Source organism: Lepidochelys kempii, chromosome 26, assembly GCF_965140265.1.
Source record: "Lepidochelys kempii isolate rLepKem1 chromosome 26, rLepKem1.hap2, whole genome shotgun sequence".
Taxonomy (NCBI): Eukaryota; Metazoa; Chordata; order Testudines; family Cheloniidae; genus Lepidochelys; species Lepidochelys kempii.
The window spans coordinates 6,839,119-6,863,813 of record NC_133281.1 but is presented as its reverse complement, the minus strand read 5'-3'; the positions used below and the strand labels follow the sequence as shown (position 1 = coordinate 6,863,813).

Genomic DNA, 24,695 nt, shown 5'->3' with positions numbered 1-24,695 from the left:
TTGCCCATCTCTCAGCTTCCTGCTCTGCTAACAGATGCCAGGATGAGGTTTCTTCATTTCACTATGACCCACAGTCTATCACTACCTTGCATCCCGACCAGGACAAGTTATGGGGACATGTGTAGATCGCTGATCCAAGCAGGGAACGCATGTTGGGACTGGCTCAAGCGTTCTGTGCTGGTCCTTGCCTTTCAGTAGCCACTGCCTCCCATCTACCCCCAGGACCCAGTAAATCCTTAAGGCTTTGGCTACCTAAGGGTTACTATATAATGTTGCACAAATGTCTTCTTCCATAAGACCAGCAAGATTGCTACTGCTACTCATAGGGACAATTTTTACCCACCCGCTGATCTGTGCCAAGTCATCCTAGGTCAGTTACTTCTCTGTTCCAACCCATGTGGGTATGAGGTCGTGTTTTAGACTGCAGGCCTCGTCTATGGTATTTTTCCGACTTCCATTACCTTCGTATCTGATGCCCTTACAATCTTGGATATATTTATCCTCAACACTCGGGTGAGGTAGGGAAGGGCCACTGTGACTATTTTACAGATGTGGAATAGAGGCACAGAGAAGTTACATGACTTGCCCAAGGATCACAAAGGAAGTCCGTGGCAGAGAAGGGAATTGAACCTGGTTCTCCCAAATGATAGGCCATCACCCCTACCTGCTGGAGCATCTTTCCATGCTCCGGAAAAGAACTGCCATTTACAGTGTTTGCCTAATGCCCAGCACAACAGGGTGTTGAGGCTTCCAGGTACGACTACCACATAAAAGTTAAATTAAAACAAATCAAGCACGAGTCTGACGAGGACAAAGATCAAACACTTTTTATTTCCTTGAGCTCCAGTGTTATAACTGTAGCAGCATTTCAGAAGCCAAATTTTCTGCATTATTAAATATATGTATGTTCTCTTAAAAAGACGGACAATGTTGAATTAAAAAAAACTGCAATTTTAAAACATCAACTTAAACAATAAATTTTAACACTCATCCTCCCCCTTAAAAAATGTGCGTTTGTTGCAGCCACAAAGCAGCAATACATCTGTTTCACACACAAAGTTGGTTTTAAAATGTCAACAGAACGTTATTGGCAGAATATTGAATGTATTTTTTAAAGTTGCAACCTACATGAGATGCAGCCCAACACGGCTTTGGTTGGGATCCTTTTAAATTGGAGATCCAGCAGGTCAACACTGGAGTTGATAAACAAGCATTAGATTTTAATGAAGTACCGCAAGAGGAGAAACTGAACATGGTTCCAAGAGGGCTCCATTCCAAGCTGAAGTTATTGGTCCATGTTTGATTACATAATAGAGAATATTGCCCAGAGTTAAGGGGCTAGGTTTTCAAATGCTCACCACCCACATTTTCCAAATACTCAGAAACTTACATAGGACTTAAGCGGCTAGATTTTTGTAAGCGCTCAACAAGTGGGAGATCCCACGAGAACAGTCCCGACTTTCAGCAGAGATCAGCACCTGCTGTGCAAGCTCTTGAAGCAAGTTTCCTTCCCCCACCCCCATTGGTACCGAAACAGAAACTCAACTCTTCTGAAAGAGTTTGGCACGCACTTTAGGCACTGAGCCCTTGGCAAATCTGGCCCCTTGCATCTGATCTTGCACCTGAGGGCCGTGGAAGCTTTCCATTGGGCTCCAAGGACATAGGATCAGGCTCTATCTGCAGGTTGTCCAGGGTGAAGTCGTCAAAAGGATTAATGTTGAGAAGTCAATAGAAAGGAAATGTTTGCCAGAATTTATGCAGGTTGCTACAGAGGTTGACTTCTACACACCAAAGGAAGTTCATGCTGGAAACAGGCTGTTCTAGCTGGTCTTATTCGAAGGCAAGAAACTTTGTTCAATTAGCATCAAACCTGAGTTGCAATGAATAATAAAAAAAGAAGCCTTATGCTCCAAGAAGGTCTAAACAAGGCATTTGAGACAGCAGGAGGGCCACATGATTTTCCAGGGGAATTCCGCCCTGCAATATTAGAGAGTTTTCTTTCTAGCTAGCAGCTCTACAACCTCCCCCAGGACTGTGAATGTCAAGCTGGGCTCTGGCTTGCTTCATCAGCACAAAAGGTTGCAATACATGAGCCAGGAGAGAATCCCAGCTCACTTTCACATCACCGTATCCTTCTCTCTGCAGTAACAGTAGTGAAAGTTTTGCCAAATAACTGAATAGGTGCAAATCCACCCTTATTCTGTTGAACAAGGTGGGGATACATGGAATTTTTAAAGGGGCCTGAACAAGTGAAGTACCCACCTCTATTTGAATCTGCACCATCAACATTCACCTCACTACAGGGATTAATGTTTTGCAGCTGGAAGATATGGAGAGGAAGGTCCTTGGACTATAAAGTTTACTTGTTATTATACCATAACTGACATACTTCAATCTAAATGTTTACTAGTTTCTAAATACCACACACACACACTCACCAATTACTTTCAAGTGCTAAGAACTGAGGAATACTTCTTGAATGTTGCCTGCCCATTAAATGGTCACCTATCAAAAATTCAAGCAGACAAAAAGTATTCGCATTGAAGTCTGATCTAACGAAGCTTAAAAGCCTTCACAGAAGTCTGAAGCCTACATTTCAGAAAATTTACCTAGTCTGTATTTTGGCTGGTTTGTGACCAACCCATATCAGATTTGTATTCAGCATACTCTTAACAAGATTCTTCCATATACTCAGCATGCCCCCAGCTCCACTCACTTTTCATTAAATGTTAGGAATGAGATTTTTGAAAGCCGTCTAAACAGCCTTCCAAATCCTTTGAAAACCTCAGGCTAAAAACCCTGCCAAGCTTGCATCTGCTTTCACACCAAGCTCTTGGTACAAAGATGAGCATGAATGCTTTCTAGTGTCAATACCATGCTCACAATAGGCAGAGGTTACAAATTCTGCACTTCGAAAAGCTAAATAAAAACTAAGCTTGTCAAAAAAAGGAAAAAAGTTAATTGAATGTAAGGGATAGCAATAGACATGAAAAGAATGTTCCATAATTCCTTATCACTTGTAAAGAAAAATTTACACAAGTTGCATGTACATTCACTAGAGAAGTATTTCTTGTAGTGATTTAACTTCCCCAAATAAATATTGGTCAACCAAAGTAATTAGCCAAACTTAGTGTAATGCAAAAGTAAGATCACATGAAAGCCACCATACAGTGAAGGACCTGACTTCCAATTTGTCTCACTCAGGCCTTAGTGAAATTCCCCAATTTTACAGTGACTTTTCATTATTAGATAGATACAGACTAAGCTGTACTTTAAATGAAAAACTCCACGTTAAAAAATTAAATGCAAACGTTAGACATGGTAAAGCTTTTTCACCTCTTTCAGGTGAGCAGAAAAATGTACCTGTAAGTCATTGGTACAAGGTGCACGATCAAGACTTAATTTGGGGTTAGAGGAATACCAACTTCCAATCTAGTCAACTCAAAAAAGTAGCTTCAGGTCCTATATGTTCTCCCAGACCCTCAGCCAGCTTTTGGATCATAATTTTCTTTTTAAAACGATTCTTCCACATTGCTGTTTCTCCTGTATTTTTTGAATGGGTTTTTCACACAGCAAAAATGATCTTGTACAAAGCTGTCAAATGCAAAAAACAAGCAAACAGAGAAATACTGTCTGCTGCAGTATCCGTTTTAGGAAAGTTTAAATGTTGGTTGTTTCACTAGTAGGTGGACAGTTTCAGGTAGAATCAACCTTTTCACACTGATGTCCCTTCAAAGGGGGGCTACTATTCAGTTACACTTCTAAAACCAGAAAAATCCTGCTAGGTTTTTCATCGATTGTAATGTTAGCCACCTAGTCCCAACTAGGTAGCCAACTGGCTATTAGTTAATAAATTCAGCATCAAGTTCAGCTTTTGCTCTTTAGATCAGCAAAACCTTTTCATCTTCCACAATATTATTGCACCTAAATTAGATAACTTGGGTCAAATATTAGATATTTAAAATTCAAACACTATATTTGCAAAAGTGGTCAGTTTAATTTGGGGAGAGCAGTCAATGGTTTTCCTTGCCTCAAGCGCAGGAGCTGTACTTGGTAAACACTGGATTCAACATCACATTGTAAGAAGGTGAGGTATGGAGGCTAAGTGGAGCCATCCACAAACGTCGCTTGCAAAAAAGCCCATAAAAAGCGAACTGAGGGTCCAATGTGCTTTTTTGAACACACGGAGTTCTTTACTACAGAAGCATGAAATAAAGCATCGGATTTCATAGCAGCAAATGAAGTCCCCAAAGCCCTAAAATCCACTAAACTTTAGGTTTTAGGACACTTCATTTATACATACCAATCGGACAACAAACAGCTGCTATTTGTTGGCTTTGCTTTACAAAAAAGGTTTTGATTCTGCTGTTCTCCTGTTTAAGGTTTCACTTTTCAAGAGCTTTTTTTGCACTGTGATTGACAGTTTCCTTGTGGTCAGTATGCAACTCTTACAATTCAAGGTGAGTTGTCTTATAGAACTGTAAACCGATACTTTTGTGTATAAAAGCGTGCAGGAGCAGAGTAACCTTCTGTATGTAAACGAGTACGAGTCCTGCACAGTTACTCATGTGTAAGCAGGAGTGAGGCGTTCGTGGAAAATAAGATTATGAATAAATAAGAGTAATGAAACCTATTATCTATTAAAACGCCACAAACTGTACCTTTAAAATAAGTTTGCTAAAAATACTCCTCTTTCAAGTACAATCGTAAGTCAGCTACAGGTGTAACAATTAAACTAAGGTTTTTCCAAGAGCAACCAGGGGTTTTCGCTGCCCAACTTGAGACCCCTCAAACAGACCCTTTTCAGAGAGCACGTGCTCAGCACTTTCAAAAAGTCGGGCTCCTTTAAGGTGTCAAGTGGACGCCATAAGACTGGAGGCAGCTTACATACGGACATATGAAAATCCTGGCCACTGTTTTGGGTTAAATGCTATGATTAAAGCCATTCTGGCTATTTAAAAAAATAAAAATAAAAATAAATGCTTTGGTTCTTACATATCATGATGGAAGAATTCAGCTTCTTTTTTTTTTTCCCTTCTATAAACAGCTCAACTTCCCTACTATTAAAACAAAATTTCTACATAGAAAAATAAAGGATAAACATTATCCATCTATTTTATATTAGGTCATATATATAAAGTTTGTTCAGTGACAGGATATTTAATTTCTTTGCTGTAAAATATCTCACAATACTATTTTTTTCCCCCTGTGCAGTCTAAGTTTTCTGGTGAAGTGGTAACACTACATCTTAGAGCTTATCCAGAGGGGGAAAAAAAAAATAGTAATTTCACTTCTTGAAAGCTATAAATATATTAAAAAAAGTCTTTAGACCATTTGATTCTAGCAAACAGGGTGCCAAATTTCGCCAATGACCACTTAATTCCTCTCCCCACCAACGACAGAAAAGTGAAATTCAATTGTGAATCCACAAGAAATCTTGCATGTTTCACAACACTAGCGAGTCCCTCAGAGTTTACAAAAATGTCATCTGAACCTTAGGCTCGCTCTAGTCAAGTCTTTCAATAAGGAGCTCTTTTTTCCAGCTTGTGCTTCGTGAGGAAGTACTTAAAGAATTCATACACCGACCACGCGATGGCAGTTGAAGGCATCTGGTAAATGACACGAGCCTGCACCCCTCGGAAATACCCGGGGATACCGCCCAGCTGATAAACTGTCCTGAAAGCATTGGCCATTCCAGAGAGGTGCCCACTGATGTTCACTGAACTCAAGGCCATGTTTTCCTGAGTGTTGAGCAACGTCTTGCAGACGTCAAGGGGTGTGGTGGCAGCGGCAGCCACAGCTCCCGCGATGGCACCGGAGAGGACGTGCGAGCGGGGGTTATATTCCCGGCGGGGGTTGATTTGCTCCTGCATGAGCTCATACGTGATGAAGTGAATGGCTTGGAAGGGGACGTTCATGGTGAGCTGCGTGGTATAACTCCGGTAGAAGGCAGCCAGTCCTTCAGTCCTATGCACTGCTCGTATGCACTCCAAGACTGTTTTGTAAGGGGAGTTGTACATCTGCATCCGCTGCTTCACCACTGATTCGGTAGCGGCCGCGGGAGGTCACGTGGCACCAGACAGGATGGATAGGCAGCCAATGGGATAAAAGATAAACAAGTTAGACACAAGTTCTTTTGTAATCATCATCTCAACCTCGAGCTATGCTCCCAATTCACAAGCATTGCAAACCTTCCCTACAGCAGTGGGGAGCACCCTAAGTGGATAATGCTGCAGATAGAAGCATCTATTGGATCTTTTCGTAAGTGAAAATCATCCTCATCAAGTCTTTAAACAAAAAGCTACACACTTCACCCTTTCACAGAGCTTCCCCATACCGGAGAGAACTCTCAGTTCCTCAGGAAGGCAAAGATCATTTCAGAGACAACAGGGACACATGTAAGAGGCTGATCCTGCTTCTTTAGAAGCCAGTTGCAAGACTCACCATAGCAACACCCATGTTACAGCAATGGAAGCACAACTGTGTGTTAAGTGACTTGGTCCAAGGCCGTAGAGAGACTCAGTGGCAGAGCTAGGGGTGCAACTCACAAGCGCTTGGCTTGTGGGCCTGTGCTCTAATTAGCCACTGTGATGTTACCTCTTCAAAGAGGTTGTTTTTAACCAACAACAAAGCAGATTGGAAAGGTTTCGTTTTCAAACATTTCTATTGGGGGGAGGGGAGAGGGGGAGAGAGGAATTTGAGTTTTTGCAAAAAAAATTCCTCAGACAGTTCCAATAAATATAGAGAAATCTGATGCTATAAATATTTTTCCCTTAAGGAAAAAACTTTTCCTTCAAGTGTACATTGTGGAAAATGATGGGAGGGTTCTTAAAGCACTTAGAAATCAAACACATGAAGGCCACAGCATATCAAGAACATACACTTCAACAGCAGTTCACTGATAAACATGCAGTAGTGAGTGTTAAGCCACACAGAGCGAAATGAGGACTGCTGGGATATTTTCGGTGGATAATGTCTGTTTGCTTGCAAATCCAGAGTGCATTTTGCATGCAACACTGCAAGTTATGGGCTCCGGCCAGTAGTTACGCTGCAAGTGATTTATTGTGCAGCTGAGACACTCGGAAGACTCTGGAACTTTGGGGTGACATCATCGCCCCATAGACTCCAAAGGAGCTAGAATTTCACCCCAGACGTCTTCCCATTGATTTAAAAAGGATGCACACCAAGGAACACCACACAGAAACCAACAGGCATTCTACCCAAGTGTATATAGTGTGCTCAGCACCATAGCATGAGGGCTTTAAATATCAAGGGCTTTAAATATTATGTTTAGAGAATGAATAATTACCAATAACTTTATTAGAATTTCCCCAAGATGATATTCTGCCTTCAGAAGGGTACCATGCTGCTTATGAGCAGAATTTCCACCTAAGCCTGGATGACATTTGCAGCACACACTGGTTTTTGTTTTTCTGATCTCTGGCTACACAATACATAAGAAGCTATAGATTTAGGGAGGCTTTTTAAAAAACACTCAAAAAAAAAAACCACACAAACATGAGAGCCAAAAGGGCATTCAGAACGTTTTGCCCTTCAACAGCTGGCTCAGAGAATCGGATAAAAATGTCAATATTCAAATGGAGGATTAACTTTATTCCTCATATTTTATATATGTATGTTAGGAGAAAATGTGCTCAGAATCCACGCAACTGAGAAGTTCCATCCATTTCAACTGAAGCGATCAGAGTTTCTTTGCACAAGCTTACCGTGACCCTTAGCTCACAGTCAGTGAAAGAGTAGTAGTTACACACTACTCAACTGGTGAGTTTCCAAGCAACTTACTTTTTTCCCCCAATTTAACTCCACTTCCACTTACAATAAAGGACATTACCTTCAGCCGGATTCATTACTGCATCATGGAGCAATGTGGCCATGCTCCCAGCTATCCCTGCAAAACAGAAGAGTTCCCTTCACAATACAATTCTGGACAGCTTCTGTAGGTTAACCTAGGCCAGTGTTAAGTCACAATTCGAGACATGCAGTGCATAAAGTTACGCAACAGCCTCTGCTCCCACAGTATATTCTCAAATTAACAGTCCTGAGCTCTTCATGGAAGTGTGATAAAATCCATCCGTAGAATGGGCTGGAAGGGACATCTGCTACAACTTAATGTGCCGGCCACTGGAGTTGGGTCAATATGGTGAGTCACGTAGTCCATCCTGTTTCCGTATGACAGAATGGATGCAGGCTTCGCCTAGGCTAGCAAACTGCGCCAGTTTAACTAGATCAGTGTAAAGACAGCCAAGCTACACTGATAAACAAGGTTAACACTGGTTTAAAGGTGTTTTTAACCGGGAATTTGCATCAATTTACCTAGACTGATTTTTAAAGTTTACTTAGTTTAATGTAATCTCTAGTGTATTTAAGGCCTTACAGATTCCTTAATTAGCACTGGTAGATGAGCTTCAGTTCAAGCGTAACTAGATTTCCAGAGCCTCCCTTAGCCAATTTCTCCATTGCCCGAATGGCTTTTCAAGTCAGTTCTCCTTGTCCTCAGCATTTAACTTAAATTTCCACTGTTGCTACTGAAAGCTTGTACAGTTTCGGCAAATAAATGTCAGAAATAAGAGCACATGACTTTAAAGGAGTCGTTAAGCAAAAAACATTAAGTCCTGGCCTATACTTAAGTGGTACTGGCAAAGCAATGTCTGTTAAGGGTGTGGAAGAACAACCAACCAACACTCCTAATCAACATAAGTATGCCAATAGAACCCTCTAGTGTGGGCACAGCTACACCGGTACAGTTTATGATGGTCACGGGAACCTGCATAAGCTATTCTGGTATAAGCATTTTTATATTATTAAGTGCCCAAACTAGATGGTTTTGTTAATATAGCTACATTGGCAAAACCCTCTGTGTAGAGAGGGCCTTTTATCAAGCAGTTTAATGAAAGATTTAGTGCAGATCGGCTCCGCTGCAGAAATGACAGAGAGATGCAACTGGCCGTCAGTCACAGTCACTGCTTTGAGTACTGCATGGAAACCCAAGAAACCCTACGTCAGCACAGCAAGAACAAAGCCCCGATTTTTTTAAACTACAAATGCATTCATCACGCTGCTATGGTGTTAGATTTTTAAGTGTTAGAAGCATCTGTCATCACTGAACCTTGGTCCATCTGGACATGTAACGTTCGACACCGTGTTCAGTTTCAAGACCATCTCAAAATTAATGACATGCTATGACAATAGGTTGGGACTAATGCACCCATTGTGGGACTAAGATGAACAAATTCCACTCAAGCTTTCACAGGTTAAGGCCAGGCGGGACTATCATGGTCCTATAGTTTGACCTGCGTAACAGGCCAGAGGGTTTCCCCCAGTGATTCCTACATCCAGACTAACTTCTGATTGAGACAGAGCATTCTTCCCACGGTTTGCAGCGTGGCAGAAATTTTTGGTAGAAGGAAGACGACATTTTGGTGGCCAGCAGTACCTCTAACAGAGACGCTGTCTGGCCAAATAAGGCGCTGTGCATTAAAAAGGGAAACTTATGTTCTGAACACTGCAACTGGGCTGTGTGCCTATGTATGAAAAAACCCACACATACATACACACAAATATATTTATGCCAGCATCCCCTTTTAAGAAGCTGCTCCTCATAGAAGTTCTAATAAGCCATTTCTATTCCTCTTACCCAGTAGGGGAAAGATGAAACCCACTCAAAAGCAGAAGCCTACAACAGGAAAGCTTGTTTCAAAGCCAGTCTGTTCTCTATGGGAACGTCTAAACAGCTGGGAGATGGAATTCCAAGCTCAGGTATACACAGACATGTCAGGGCCACTTCAGCTAGCGCATTAAAAATGGTGCAAGGCTGTGATGGCACCGGTGGCGACTTGGGCTAGCCAAGCAAGAAGGTTCTCGAGTCTCGGAAGGGGCTGTATTCAGGTGGCTAGCCCGAGCCACCGTCCATGCCACCGCTACCACACAGTCATTTCGGGAGCACTAGCTCACCCGTGTAACGTCTACCTGAGCTGGGCATTGCACCTTCCAGCTGCTGTGCAGACATATCCTATGTTGCAATTCTGGAGCGTTATGTTTGGTTAGCCCTAACGCAGCAAAGGCCCACCGTGCCAGTTAACACACTCTAGAGGCCGGATTTTCTGAGCAGCTCAGCCACTATATAAAGCACCAAAGGAAGGGGCCAGCTTGTCAAGAAGAGCTTGGCACGGTGGATGCAGAGCACTTTTGGAAGCCTGGCCATAAGTGTCCTAATGGAACCTGCTGGCTGCTGAGCCCTTGGAAACTTGGAAGTAGGCTTTGCATCTCATGTTTCTCCACCGCCCCCAAATACATGTACACTTCAAGTGTCTGTGCAACACCAGGCTGAATGCAACAAATCAAAGCCAGTGTCAAGTTCTTCCCAAAGCAACAGAGTAGACACAAGGATGCCAGGCCACTGTAAAAGCAGGAAGCAGGCAAGAGACAGGTAATTAATTGCAAACAGTTGCAAAATACCATTGGCCAGGTGGCTATTTCCTCCGTGGTGAATAATGTCACTTAAAGTCCTTTTCATTTTTTCATAGCAGGCAAAATACATTGCATGGGCAGGGCCAGCCCCCAGCACGGTGACGTTAATTCCTCGTAAAGGTCTCCAGAAGCCTTCAGTGTGAATAATCTTCTTCAGGGCCCCATACACGCTCTTGTACTGGGCTTTGGGATCTGGCTGTAAACTCTGCATTCGGGTCTGTAAGAAGAGGAAGAGGACTTTAATTAGCTGTCTTCAAGAGAACAAGGTGTGCCAATCGTCCTAAAGCGCTGCAAGGCCCCTGCAAGCCAACATGCGCGTCCCTGGTTAGAGACGTGAATAATTCTGTTATGCGGAGCTCTGACATCTCCAGATTGTGCCACATTAATCCTTAGCCTGCAGTACTGAGAAAATCTAAAACATTCAGCAATTGCCAAAGCTGCGCTCAAAGATGCCAAAGCTGCGAAGCCCAGTTTAGAAACTCAGAAGGCACACGCTCCAGTTTGCGTCTCATAATCCATCACTGACATTTAAAAATTACAGAACACACCATGATGCCTTCGCTTATGCTAACCTCAAGACAAGGACTTCTCTGTTAAGTCCTTAGCAGCTGCAGCTTGTTAAAGAACTGCAATCCCCAAGGGTAACGGATGCACAGCTTCCCCATCTCCACCTCTCCTTCCCTGTGTAGTAGGGAACTCAAGCAGGCAGCAGATTTCTTCTGATGAAGGGCACACCAAGTAACAGTTTGTGCGATGCATAGCAACGCTGCAGACATTCCAGCCTCATGCCAGCAGGGGCTGCTACAGCCTAAGCCCTTGGGGCTCTTTCACAAAAGAAAAGCACACCTCCGTTGGCACAGAGCCCAGGAACCAGTCTCTTCCAAAGTTCTAGGACAATGGAACGTATTAACGCTCTTAGGCCAGCTAGACTACACTGCATTACGTCCAAGACTCCATAGTGACAACCAAGTGTTTAAAATATTCTCAGCATGTCTAGGTCGGGAGGTTATAATTCAGTGGTCATATATTCAAAGCACCAACATACAAGTGGGGCGAGTTCAGAGACAGCAAGTTTGCCAACTTCCTCACTAAGAGAGTTCGGGTTGAGCAAGGAATGACTGATTGAGCCTTTAATTTGTTCCTGTTATAACCCATACACCATTTCCCCATTCCACATCTCAGCCTGGTTTTAGTGATCGTTTGGTCATTCCCTGGCAGATGCTGTTTACTAAGGCAATTAAAACTGATCTTGAGAGTCACGTGTAGCAGAAATTACTGAAAGTAAATTCTCCAGCAGGGTGGGGGAAAATAGCGAGAACTTGCAGAGAGTTTGTGCAACTCTTTCGGCAATCTAATAGAGCGTGTGTTAACACATTGTATTGGCTGCTTACCAGAATCTGCAAAAACTTCCATATTTTCTTCTCCTCTTCTGCAGAGTGAGGACTCTCATGCAGAAATGCTCAGAGTTACATCATCATCAACAGCACAGCGCGCTTTGTAATTGGTGATAAGCCTGTAACATTCCATGCCTCTAAAACAGTCATGTTTTCTGTCAGCCCCCCAAAAAATGTAATTTGAGAAGGTTGTCAAAAGGTGAGGCCCCTTGGAAGAAGAGAAAGAGGCTTTCCATTTTGTAAGCAAGAAAAGCAGATCTCTAGAGAGGCCTAATTTATCTGGATGAGAAGGGACTGGTAAGCAGTGCTACACAGCCGCACCAGAAGACAGAACTGTGGCCCTACAGGAACCATTTTTTGACCACTCAATGAGGAGGGTCTACAGAAGTTCCATGGAAAGTTTACCCACCTTCCTAACCTTAGACAGCAGACTTCTTATCTCCTTAATCTCACTAGCCGAGTTTTCCAGCGTTGCCGCTTTCCCCCGACAGACCATTTAAGAGGACAAGATACCACAGTGTCTGTTTTGACCAGAGGACACGGGATCTGGATGTTGAGGAACGCCTTTGATCCAACTCACTCCACGGAAAGTATTACAGCTATAGGGTACGTGCTTGGCCACTCAATGAAGGCATTATTTAAGCTTTTGAAAAAAAACAGAACACCTCCTCTCACACATCCACAACTTAAGTGTTTTCAGAGCTGAGGCCCTAAAGTAAGGCTGAGGTTGGCCACCCCAAGAAGGCGCCAGAATTTACCAATGTACATTGCCAAAGAGCCACAGTAATGCATCAGCAGCCCCCCAACGCCTCCCGATCAGCTGTTTCATGGCATGCAGGAGGCGCTGGTGGGGAGGGAGAGGAGCAAGGGCATGGCCGGCTCAGGGCAGGAAGGGGTGGAGTCGGGGCTGGGCCTGTGGCAGAGCCAGGGGTTGAGCAGTGAGCACCCCCCAGCACATTGGAAAGTTGGCGCCTGTAACTCCAGCCCCGGAGTCGGTGCCTAGACAAGGCGCCGCATATTAACTTCAGAAAAGCCGCATGGGGCTCCAGAGCCACAGGTTGGCCCCCCCTGCCCTAAAGTATCTGAGGCTTGGTCTACGCTGCCAACTGAACGACAAAACTTTTGTCATTCACAAATGCTTAAAAAGCCCCCCTGAAAGACAAAAGTTTTGCTGTGGAAAGTGGCAGTGTAAACAGATCCCTATCGGCAGGAGCGGACAACACGAATCCCGCTCGTAGGGGGCGGAAGTATTTTGTCAGCAAAAGTGCTGACAAACAGCATTTACACTGCCCGACTTTTAATGACACGGCCATGTCAGTAAACGCTGTGTAGCGTAGACAAAGCCTGAGTAACTATGCAGGAGGGCCTTTGAATAAAAAAGGTGTTATAGACGAGATTAAGACACTTTCAAAATACAAAATTACCCCACCTTTGTCCAGCTCAGCTCTCATAGACACAGAAGAGAGTCCTTTTCTGACCTTTTAATAGTTAACAGCCTCCACTATAATACCAAGTAAGTTTATAAACTTGCTTTGGTAGATGTAGGGATCTGAGAAGTATTTTAGTGCATTCTGCTTGAGATACCATCCGACTGCACAGAACTGTCACACACTATTACTACATCTTCTGTTTTACGAAGACTGCATAAGACATACCCTGATGTGGTCACTGACGTCCTCATTTTAACCTCCCTCCAAATATGGAGCTTCTCACTTCCACAAAGCTAGGCCTGATCGGCACCTAAAACTTACGTCAGCCAACTATATAAGTCAGGGGCATGAAAAATTCACCCCCGAGAGACACGGTAAAGCCAACCAAAGCCCCAGAGTAGATACTGCTAGGTTGATAGACTGAAGAGTTCTTCTATCAACCTAGCTACTGATTCTCGAGGATGCGGATTGACTATAGCGACGGAAAAGCCTCCTCAGTCACTGCAGTGAGCATTGTAGCGCTGGTAATATAGACACAGCCTCCCTCAGATGTGTGTTTGCAAGCTCAGAGCCCTGGAGAATACCCGCACTAAGAAATACGGTCCTGGTACTTTACAGCACCAAGACAATATCTACGATTGACACAGCAGCGTAACAATATTGCATCTGTCTTAAAACACTGAATTCAAACGCAGCTGTTTTACAGGCGAGACTAAACTGAAGAAGTAAGAGTGGCACTCCTCGTCAGGGAATGGTTCAGAAGGTCAGAGAAAAGGCAAAGTTGTAGTATTAGTCTGAAAGTAGAAGGGTTTCTATTGTACCTAAAGCAGAACGCATTGGAAGTGTACTTACAAGATGCTCATAGCACTGCAAATCAGGAGGTGAAAGCTTTCCTGCTCAAAGCTGCATAGGTATTAACAGCCTGGAAGCCAGTGATAAGCAGAAAATGATTATTAAAAAAGCTTCTCTCCACTGTATCCATTACGTCTGGAAAAAGCAGCTCTTAGCTTAGACATTTGCAGCCACTAAGCACTCCTATGCCACTTTTTACTCCTGGACATGAACGCTTTACACACTATTACTAATACCTGAGAACATCCCTTCACCTACCTCACAGGTGACAGAATGTGAATCGTCCATGCTGTCAAAGCAACTGAGTGGGGAGGAAAAACCCAGTCATCCAAATTCAGTCCCCTACTCTAACCACTAAAGAACACTCCTTCAATTCCACTGGCCAGGGCCCTCAAGGGCAATGTCCAGGCTTATTTAGCAATTTAAATGCATTTCCTGGCTTGCATTTCCATTCCATCTAGGTGCTAAGTGTTAGACTGCATGAGCCACCCATGTCCCTGCTTGCCCATATAATACCCAAATAGAATAGCAGGCTGTCAATCTGCTTTTTGCCAACCCAGTACAGTAAACCCCATTTACACAGAACTACCGATTAAAGGACGATACAAGGCACATGAAGCGAGTCCCCTGCACATTCTTTTATTTGCGGTACACCCCCCTAAAAAAGCAACACAACACAGGAATTACATTTGTTAATGGACAGAAGCTAATTTACAGCTGATGACTTGCAACTGTCGGGCCTATTAAGTGAATCCAGTAGGTCTAAGCACAGCAATCAACCTATCAACAACAGGGACTACCCCCCTAACTTGCTTGGGGGGAGAGGGGGAAGAGAACTACCAGAGACAGGCTTGCGGTTTTAGTCATTGCCCTTCTGTAACACTCTCCTTTCTGCACACCACAAAGAAGATGGGTGTATCTAAGTATTTCTATAGCCCCTACTGCTGCAGAATCCAAATGTCTCATAATCATTGAAGTGTTTGTCCTCACCACCTCCGGAGACAGGGAAGTGTTATCCCCATTTTACAGATAGGGAACCAGAGCAGGAAAAAACTAAATGCCTTGTGCAAGACCAAGCTGGGAGTCTGCATTAGAGACAGGAATCAAATTCACATCTCTCAAGTGCCTTAACCATTATGCTTCCTCCCTGGCCATGTGTAGTCATATGCTCTAAAGCAATCATGCAGGGAACAGACTACCTAATAAAAATCAGAGATTAGGTAGCAAGCCTTTAATGATGCCATAAAACATGCCTCTATTAGATCAGCAAACACTTTGCACCATGCTCAGTCGAATCCATAGCTAAAGAAAAAAGGGCTTAAGCATCTAGTTACAAAGCATGTCAGAACTTCCCCTGCTTCCTGCAAAAGCTTCTAGAATTCAGCTAGCCCTTTGCCGGTTATAAAACAATTTGACCCTCTAAGACTTGCTGGGCACAAGAGGGTGCTAATTCTATCCAGTGGAAAACCTGAATGAATGCCAAAGAGACAACATTTGGCTAAAGTCCAAAAAACAAACCAACCAAAAACAAACAACAAAAACCCACCACACATAGGTGGTAATTTATGACTCAGATGCAGGATCATGAACCAAAGCACAGTAAGCATTACACAAGTTCCCCCTCCCCAGACTGTTTCTGAAGTTTAATCAAGTTCCTTTAACAACCCCATACCAAACTGCATTCACTGCTCTAACTGAAAAATGCAGTGTTTGTTTTGTTTTGTTTGTTTTTTTCAAAGTGGTGGAAGAAATCAACAACAACAACAAAAATCAAGGACGATCTGAAGATAGGACAGGGAAAGGAAAGTGAATTAACCAGTGTCTTACCAGGAGGGAAAAAAAATAAATCATGATTTCTGTCAAAGAGGCTACACGCCACCACTGACTTGACACTAGAAATAGCCACCCCCCCGTCTATTTTGGAATCACATTAGTTGATTTTAAAAACATCTGTCCTGACAAGTCACATAAAGAGCCACCTATGTAAGGGACACTAGGTGGCAGTTGCTCTAATTGTAAACGCAAGGCTGGGCTCAAGAGTCCTGGGTAATTCTCCCGAGTTCACTGTGAGACCTTGGGAAATGAGTTTTCCCTTCCCTGTGCCTCAGTTTTCCAATACCCATCTTAAATATGTTTAGTTGCCTTTGCAAAGTGCTTTGAGAGCTATTTAATTACAAGTAATAACTGTGTTCCAAGAAGAAAAGGAGGACTTGTGGCACTTTAGAGACTAACCAATTTATTTGAGCATGAGCTTTCGTGAGCTACAGCTCACTTCACGAACGCTCATGCTCAAATAAATTGGTTAGTCTCTAAAGTGCCACAAGTCCTCCTTTTCTTTTTGCGAATACAGACTAACAGGGCTGCTACTCTGAAACCTGTGTTCCAAGAGAAAATTCACAGAATCTAATAGTGTATTGATAGAAATTCTTTAAAAATAACCAAATGACTATTTATTTTAAAAACATTCCCTGAAGGTTATGCAACCCAAACATTGCTCCACTGAGCTAGCACATTACGGCCACTATCCATGTAATATAAGGACACATTTTCACTTTCTGTTCCTGTCACTTCTTCAGCATCCGAGCAAGTTCAAAAGGAAAGTCAGAAGCCAAGTTGATGAGACTCTTTACATACACACAAAAAGTTTTAACAACTATGGAATTAACAGGCATAGTAATTTATTCAAAACCTCCAATAGCTTTACCCCTCCCCTGCCCCACCTCAGAGTTTTAATTGCTATGATTGTCAATGCATCTAAATGCCATTTGAGGCCTGAAAACACACGTGCCTAGCTTAACACAGGCTTGGTCTATGCTTAAATTTCAGCAGTAACATCGGTTAGGAGTATGATTTTTGTGACACTTTTATAGCAGCAAAGCTCTGTGCAGCCAGTTATACTGGGGCGGGGGGGAAAGAGAGCACTTTTCCAGCTTATTTTGTTCAGGGAACTCATGCCAACTAGAGTTCTTTTGCAGGTATATAAAACTTATAAACTGCATCTACACATAGGTTTTGCCGGAACAGCAACACCAGCAAACCTTTTCTAGTGCAGATTAGGCCTCACATGCGGTCCTCACGGTTGCATACTTGGGAAAGCCGACCACAACAGCTAATGCAGAATAAACTATTCCAGAATAGTTTCCCATGTAGACACTATTCCAGAACCAAGTGATTTTATTCCGGAACAATTATTCTGCTTTGTGAGTGAGAGTCAATTACTCCAGAATAAAAGTTCTTTTAGGGGAGCTATTTTGGAATATTTATTCGGCAATATCTTAAGCTTATTCCACAACAGCTTTTCTGATCAATTTCCCTGTTTAGACACACTCTCAATGAAGTCAATGGAGCTAATCACCTATTTAAAGTGAAGTATGCACACAAACATTGCTGGATCAGGGCCTTAGACCACAGCTATTACTGACATCCAGACTCAATTGTTTTGAAATTCACTGGGCCAGATCTGTTTTATAACTTCAGAACACTCAAACAGTACATCCAGAGTACATGAGCCTTGGCTGAAAACCAGGGAAGCCTGATTAGTTAAACCCACATGCCAAATAAAAGCATGAAAAGACATCTCAATTTTCAAAGGCAACCAATCATTGGTACTAACAAAAACATGTGACTACACGCAAAGCACTAAAGGAATTTTGAAATACTTCTGTGCCACACCCTCTTTAGTCACACAGGTTCACAAGCACGCAGCTCCCGTCCACGCTTTTTGCACCGACTAGAATGCATTCTTTGTCCAATCCAGAAGAGTCTGATTTAAAAAGGAATTAATGTTTACGGATGAAAGAAACAATGTTATCAGTGATGCTCTGTGTGTTCTATCCTGTCCAAAGCAGCAAGTGTCAAACAATGCAAAAAAAATGTCGATCGTTAAAACTAAGAGCATGACCCTGTGAGATGCCAAGCACCTTACCTCCTTCTGATTGGTTTATGCTAAGAGCAGCCACGAATAAGCTACATATGATGGATAGTGCACTGGACTAGGACTCGGGAGACCTGCATTACATTCTCAGCTCTGCCACTGATCTACTGAGTGACCATGGGCAAGTCACTTGCCTCTGTGCCTCAGTTTACCCATTTGCAATACGGGGAGAATGATTCTGATCTCCTTTGTAAGGTGCTTTGAGGTCTTATAAAGAGCTATGTATTGTTATTAATGAAGTCTTAATGGCAGTGAACCTAGACCATTATTTTCTCTTTAAGTGTCACATCAACTTGGAAGTCTATGTGCAGGCACGTACCTGATCAGTCTTCTTTTATTGAAGGAAGTTAAGTTTCCCCACCCCACAGAAAGCGTCCTTCACTGTTTTGGAGCAAAGAGGAATGGCATGTTAATTCATTCTCAGTTTATCTATTATTTGATTTCCAGTAGAAGCTGAAGTCCCCAATCCAGTTCAGGAACACACTGTGTTAGGTGCTGTACATACAATAAGCCTCTCTGTGCAGGAGTTGCCTTATAATCTGAATAGACAAGACAAGGAATGGGAGAAAAGCAGTAGCATCCCCATTTTACAGATGGGTAAACTGAGGTACAATGAGATTAAGGGTGTGTCTACATAGCAAAAAGACTCACAGTAGCGAGTCCAAGAGCTTAAGTCAACTGATTCAGACTCTCACTGCAGGGCTTCTTCTGTGACTGCACGCAAGTGACTTAGGGCACATCTACACAGCAGAAACAGCAGAGAGTCTCAGCGCCTGGGTCAAGAGACCCAGGCTCATGCTGCAGGGCAAAAAAATAGGCGTGTAGATGCTCCCGCTCGGGCTGAAACCCGGGTTCTGAAACCTGGCGTGGGAAGGGTCTCTCAACCCAGGCTCCAGCCCAAACAGAAAAAGTCTGCACTGCTATCTTTAGTTCTGGAGTTGAAAGCCCAAGTCAGTTGGCCCAAGCACTGAGACCCACTGCTGCATGGTTCACACACACACACACTTTTGCTGTGTCCATGTAATATAAGTGACTTGCCAAAAGTCACAGAGGAAGCCTAGAGCAAAGCCAGGGATGCGAGCCCAGGTTTCAAGAGCGCAAGACATGTACTGAACCGTCAAAGCAACCTTGTAACTATAAGCCTTGCTCCTTCTCTCTCCTCCTGTCCCCTTCTCTCCCCCCCTCGAACCAGATTTCTACAATCACGACTTTTAGACCTAAAATTCTTCAGAGAGCAGGGGCCATTATTGGATTTCACACTTGCAGCACTGGACAAGTAATTACTGTTTTAACACCAACTCCACAGAGCTGTGTGGAAAACAATTTGCTGTACATTCATCTGGACTGAGCCTTCCTGTAAACCCTAAGATACACCTGAACATACTTCTACATTTAGAAAGCTGCAATAGAGGCTACACAGTTGCCTACTTATTTATCCCTCATCATGAGGTTAGGACACGGAGGGGGGAAAAAAAATGACTAACAGGTGTATGCTTCCTCATCCAAGATGTTTCAGTGTTCCTTTTTGTATTTTTGCACCTCTCATGATTTCTTGCAGTATTAATTCCTTGTATTACAGTGATCGGATCCATCCTAAGTGTGCAATAGCCCAACTAGCCACACCTCAATATATAGGAGTTGTGCAGCAGTTATCTTGTGCATTCAGAACCTCTCAAATCAGATGTGTGGAAACTACCATGAGCTGCAATTTGCATCTAAGGCCACGTCCACACCAGGAATTAGGCGTAATAGTTTGCTATACCAGCAAAGTTGCACTTTTATCAATGTAGTGCATTTCTCACACAACCTCCACACACACACACTTTATGCATGCATACACTTCCCCCAAGTCCAACAAGCTATACCAGTAGAAGTGTGGCTTTGTTGGTGTAACTGCATCTAATACTAGGAGCTTTTCCCAGCACAGCTATGTTGGCCAGGGATCACAACTCTTCAGACCCCTGCCAACACAGCAGCTATGCCAGCAGAAGTCTGCAGCATAGACAGCCTCAGACACTGCAACTCGGTACTGAGGTTGGCTGGTCCACCTTTTCAAATGCCTGTGTGAAGTCAGCGAAAGATGCTTTAAAAACCTCACATCCTTAAGTGATCAAGAGAGAGAGTTTTATCCCAGCCACTTAAAATAATCCTCATTGCATAAGCGGCAAAAAGCCTATAGAACAATTAAGGTTATCCAGTTAAGCTGGTTTCAGTTTACTCAAAGGAGGCAATGCTAAAAACAAGCCATTGAACTCCTTACAGAAAGCCAGGACATGAACAAAGTACAGGACTAGCTGGATTATGTAACACCCTTCATTTACCAGCCCAGTCCATGGATACAGTCGACCTGTTATAAAGACTCACTATATTTCAGTTTGATGGGTGCATTTAATGCCTGATCTAAAACCCACTGAAGTCAATGGGAGTCTGATAAATCCCTTACACAGTGGTACCCACAATTATTTGTTTGGTCTGGGCAGTCAAGTGAAAGAAGAAAAATTCAAATGTTTATCTTAATTACCCTCCCCCGCCGAAATTCTAGACATTGCTAATCGTTTAAGATCTTTAACCCTTTAAGAAAGAGTTTTGAAGTTCTCCTTTGAGCCAGACATGACCACGCTAGTGCTGTCAGTCAACACATGGCTATTGCCAGAGAGTCTGCTACCAGACTTCCTACCACATTCTGGATTTGTCGTGCCCTAAGCATTGCATTCGTTCAGTTCCTGCTTCATGACCCAGGCCTTCACACAAAGGAGGAAGTTTTTATCTGCAATGTATATTTTATTTAACCCTTTCTGATATTTATGAAAAGATGCAAGGCAGAGCCATAGTGACTATTCTATTAAAGCAAAAGTGATTCAATGCTGCATACACCAGTTTAACCCCCAAGTTTTACTTTGGGGATAGTACAGTATGGAAGTTCTACACACTAGCCCCTTCACAAGATGCTTACTCCCTAGCTCAGAGCTTCCATTGCTGCCCTTTTAACGGAATATAGAAATAGAGCAGTGGTTCTGAAGCTGTGTTGCAAATGCTATTCAATGACAGGAAGGTAGCGAATCAGGATTGGGAAGCAGACAGGAGAATCAGGATACTCGAAGGTTTGAGAAACCCCGAGATACACCCATTTCTTCACTGTAGTCCTCAATTGATGTCCACCAGTGCCAGGTGCTGATCAAAGCAGCACTGCAGGTTAAGCAGGTGCATTTCACCCAGCAGGGGATACACTACAGTAGCGACTTTTAAGCAGTAGATTCCAAAGTGTGGTCTGCAGAGCACTTCGCACATCATCCACAAAGAGCAGATGGGTCACGAGTTGCCCCCTCATTTCCAGTTGAGAAACTGCATTCAAAGACAGGTTTCAGAGTAGCAGCCGTGTTAGTCTGTATCTATAAAAAGAACAGGAGGACTTGTGGCACCTTAGAGACTAACCAATTTGAGCGTAAGCTTTCGTGGGCTTAGTCTCCAAGGTGCCATAAGGTGCTCCTGTTCTTTTTGCATTAAAAGAGAGTTAAAGATACGTTATCCTCCTAGCCATGTTCATGAAAACAATCGTTATGCCTGCCACAGGAATACTATTCCGGCACCAGTGGGAAGAGGAGAGGTTCACGCTACAAAAAGTTTGAGAAACCCTAAATTCATTGTGAGATCTGTAGACCATCAGATTTACTGTAGCAGATGGAGGAGAGGGGTGTTGGGCAGCACTAGGTAGCGGTGGTGGAGGAGGTTACTCTGCGCTATCTTATCACTGGGTTATTTGACTTGAGCTGGGGTAAGTGATGCCGCTGTTTATTTGTTAGTGTATTTAAGAGAGATTTTCAAGGGCACCAAGAACACTGACCGACACTCATAGTAGAGCAATAAAAATCAAACGAGTACTTAATTTTCTACCTAAAGATAACATTAACAAAATAATTAGAGCTTAATTTACTTCAATAAATTGCATGTCAGATTAAGGACCTCTTAATAGTTAATAACAGAACTTGGAAAAAAAAACACTGTCCAGACATTTGGTTAGTTTATAAGGGGTTTTCCTGGAAGTTGCACAAAGTTAACCCCTATATTTCACCACTAGCGTTACATAAGCATAAAGAGAAATCCATCAGTCTTGTACGTAATGTTTAGTCAATTTCTTTTAGAAGATGGAAATTTAGCGTCACAACCACGACATTTTATTACAAGCGATCTATGACTGCGTCTCTAAGATTACTGCTGCAATACTGACCATTTCAATTACCAATAGAAAGTCACCAGAAGTCAAGTTTTTCCAACTGTCTGAGACATGGAATACACACTCAGCCAGACTGTAGCCGTAAGAGTCAAATCCTCTTAATGAAACCTATGAATTCCAGCCACGCAACTTCCTTGGTATATATGTACTTTGAAGCTTCTTGCTTTTAACAGGCAACTGTATTAATATACTAGTTTCACTGTCACTGCAGGTGACAAGCAGATCACCCAACATAATCCGTACTAAAGGAAGAGGTTCTCAGAAGATGAAAGCTTTCGCTTGCCCTGTAAAACATGAACTTTCCCAAACTGTATCAGACCACAGGACTGAGACACAAACTCCCGATTTCTAATTCTAGCTCTGACGGACTCCCTTTGAGACCTTTGGCAAGCCAATCCAACTCTGTGTCAGTTTCTTCATCGAAAGAGAGGAATAATGCTTACCCAGTGCACTAGTAAAGTCAGATTCCAAGTGCTTTATTAGTAATATAGTATTACCTGGAGACCCAAGATCCATTGTGTTAGGCCACATACAAACACATGGCATATAAACTCTTTAAGGTGGGGAGTGTTATGATCAAAGTACACAAGAGAAGGGTCATCATCCTCACTTTACAGACTGGGAAACAGACCCCCACAAAGTGACTTGTCCAAGGGCACACAGGGAGTTTGTGGCATTGTCAGGTATTAAACTCGGATCTCCGAAGTCCCAGTACACTGCCTTAACCACACAATCACCCTTCCATTAGGTACTAAGTATAGCACTGAACAGAAGCGTGGCTGGTCCGTGGGGTCAGATGCAGAACAACAGAACGGAGTGAGCTGTAGCTCACGAAAGCTTATGCTCAAATAAATTGGTTAGTCTTTAAGGTGCCACAAGTCCTCCTGTTCTTCTTAGAACGGAGAGTCTGTCTCGTGCATAGAACACTGAACCAGGACTCAACAGACCCAGTTTTACTCCTGGCTCGGCCATCAGTCTGTTTGGTGTCCTCGGGCAAGTTACTTCCCTTCTTTGTAATGATACAGACCTCCCCCTTTGTAAAGAGCTCTAAGACCTACAGATGGAAGCAATATTTTACCAGCCAGCTCTTACAGAGCGCTTCTCATTTTTTGCAGTTTGCTGTAGCACAACTGTTGCTACTGAAGTCAGCACAGAACACCTGGCTACCTGAAACAACCTTTACGAGAGGAAGCTTTGAATTAAACTATCAAAAGTGACACCCTAAGCAATGAAAATTACGATCAAAGATGTAACAAGAGATCATAGCAGATGGGAGGTTCCAGGAAACAGATGGCAGGGAAAGTCCTTGGCAGCATCACTTTGAACATTTCTTCACACACTGTAGCTGAAATGGGCTCTTCCTGTTCACTTTCCTTGATACTTGGCTTTACCTGGCACAGGAGCAGCAATGAGACACCAATCAACTCCCGCAAAGTGCCTGCAGTTTCCTGGTGGCATCAAACCTTTAGGAGAGAAACTGTAGACAGCCTCTTGAATTTCCAAATTCTGCTGTTCAAGCAAGCGTGATGGCTCAACGCAATACCTAGCTCTTACATAGAGCTTTTCATGAGTAGCTCTCAAAGCATTTTATAAAGAAGGTAAGGATCATTATCCCCATTTTAGATGGGGAAACTCAGGCACAAAAGGGAAAGCGGCCAATGGTCACTCAGCAGAGTCAGGAATAGAACCCATGTCTCCTGAGCACCAGTCCAGTGTTCTAGCCACTGGGCAACACTGCCTAAGAGCAGCCTACATGGACAGAATTTTGTCATTACACCTGTGCAATCCCAATGGGCTAAACAAAGGCATAATTTGGCCATGTAAATGGTAAGGCCTACCTATTTTCGACCTATATGAGCAACTGCAGCTTCCGATAGTGCTGCACAAGGGTGAGGATCACAGTTTGTTGCGTTACGCCCCACAAGTGGCTGCACCTCAGCGGTGGGCAAGTGACCACTATATGTATATAATTGGCAATGTAACAGATTAGCCATGTCTGATGATGAAAAAGGAACATGCAAATAGAATTAGAAGTATGTGATTTAAGAGAGATAAATCAAGTCACTTAAAGTAGACTTTTGCTAGAGAAAAAGGGTTGGGTTTTTTGGGCACTTCATTGTTGTCAGCTTTCATTCTTAACCCACCAGGATTTGAGAGATGAGATTCTAGATAATACTGCCTGCCACTGTAAGTAGAGCACAAAACCAGGAATCTGAAAATCTGAATTCTAGTCCCAGCTGTGGCACTGTGTGACTTTGGGTTATTTGCTTATGTTCTATGCCTCAGTTTCAGTATCTACAGAATGGGGGTAACATTTACCTACCTTAAAGTGCTTCGAGATCTTCTGATGGAGCATGCCATCTAAG

General features: G+C 43.1%; 1 protein-coding gene across 10 annotated transcripts in view; it reads right to left on the bottom strand.

Moving 5' to 3' along the window:
- Positions 1 to 809: 809 nt before the first annotated feature.
- SLC25A37 (solute carrier family 25 member 37) overlaps positions 810 to 24,695 on the bottom strand; it is a 35,714-nt gene continuing 11,828 nt past the window's right edge. For 4 of the 10 annotated variants that reach the window (XM_073324963.1, XM_073324962.1, XM_073324961.1 and 1 more), the window contains exons 2-4: positions 10,477 to 10,705; positions 7,853 to 7,909; positions 810 to 6,040 (exon numbers count right to left, since the gene is read on the bottom strand). In XM_073324963.1, the coding sequence (XP_073181064.1) occupies positions 5,520 to 6,040; positions 7,853 to 7,909; positions 10,477 to 10,699 (801 nt within the window). In that variant the 5' untranslated portion in view covers positions 10,700 to 10,705 and the 3' untranslated portion in view covers positions 810 to 5,519. Of the gene's footprint in view, positions 6,041 to 7,852; positions 7,910 to 10,476; positions 10,706 to 11,879; positions 12,124 to 24,695 lie in introns of those variants that run through there. The other 6 variants (XR_012156273.1, XR_012156270.1, XR_012156271.1 and 3 more) reach the window with 6 other exon arrangements.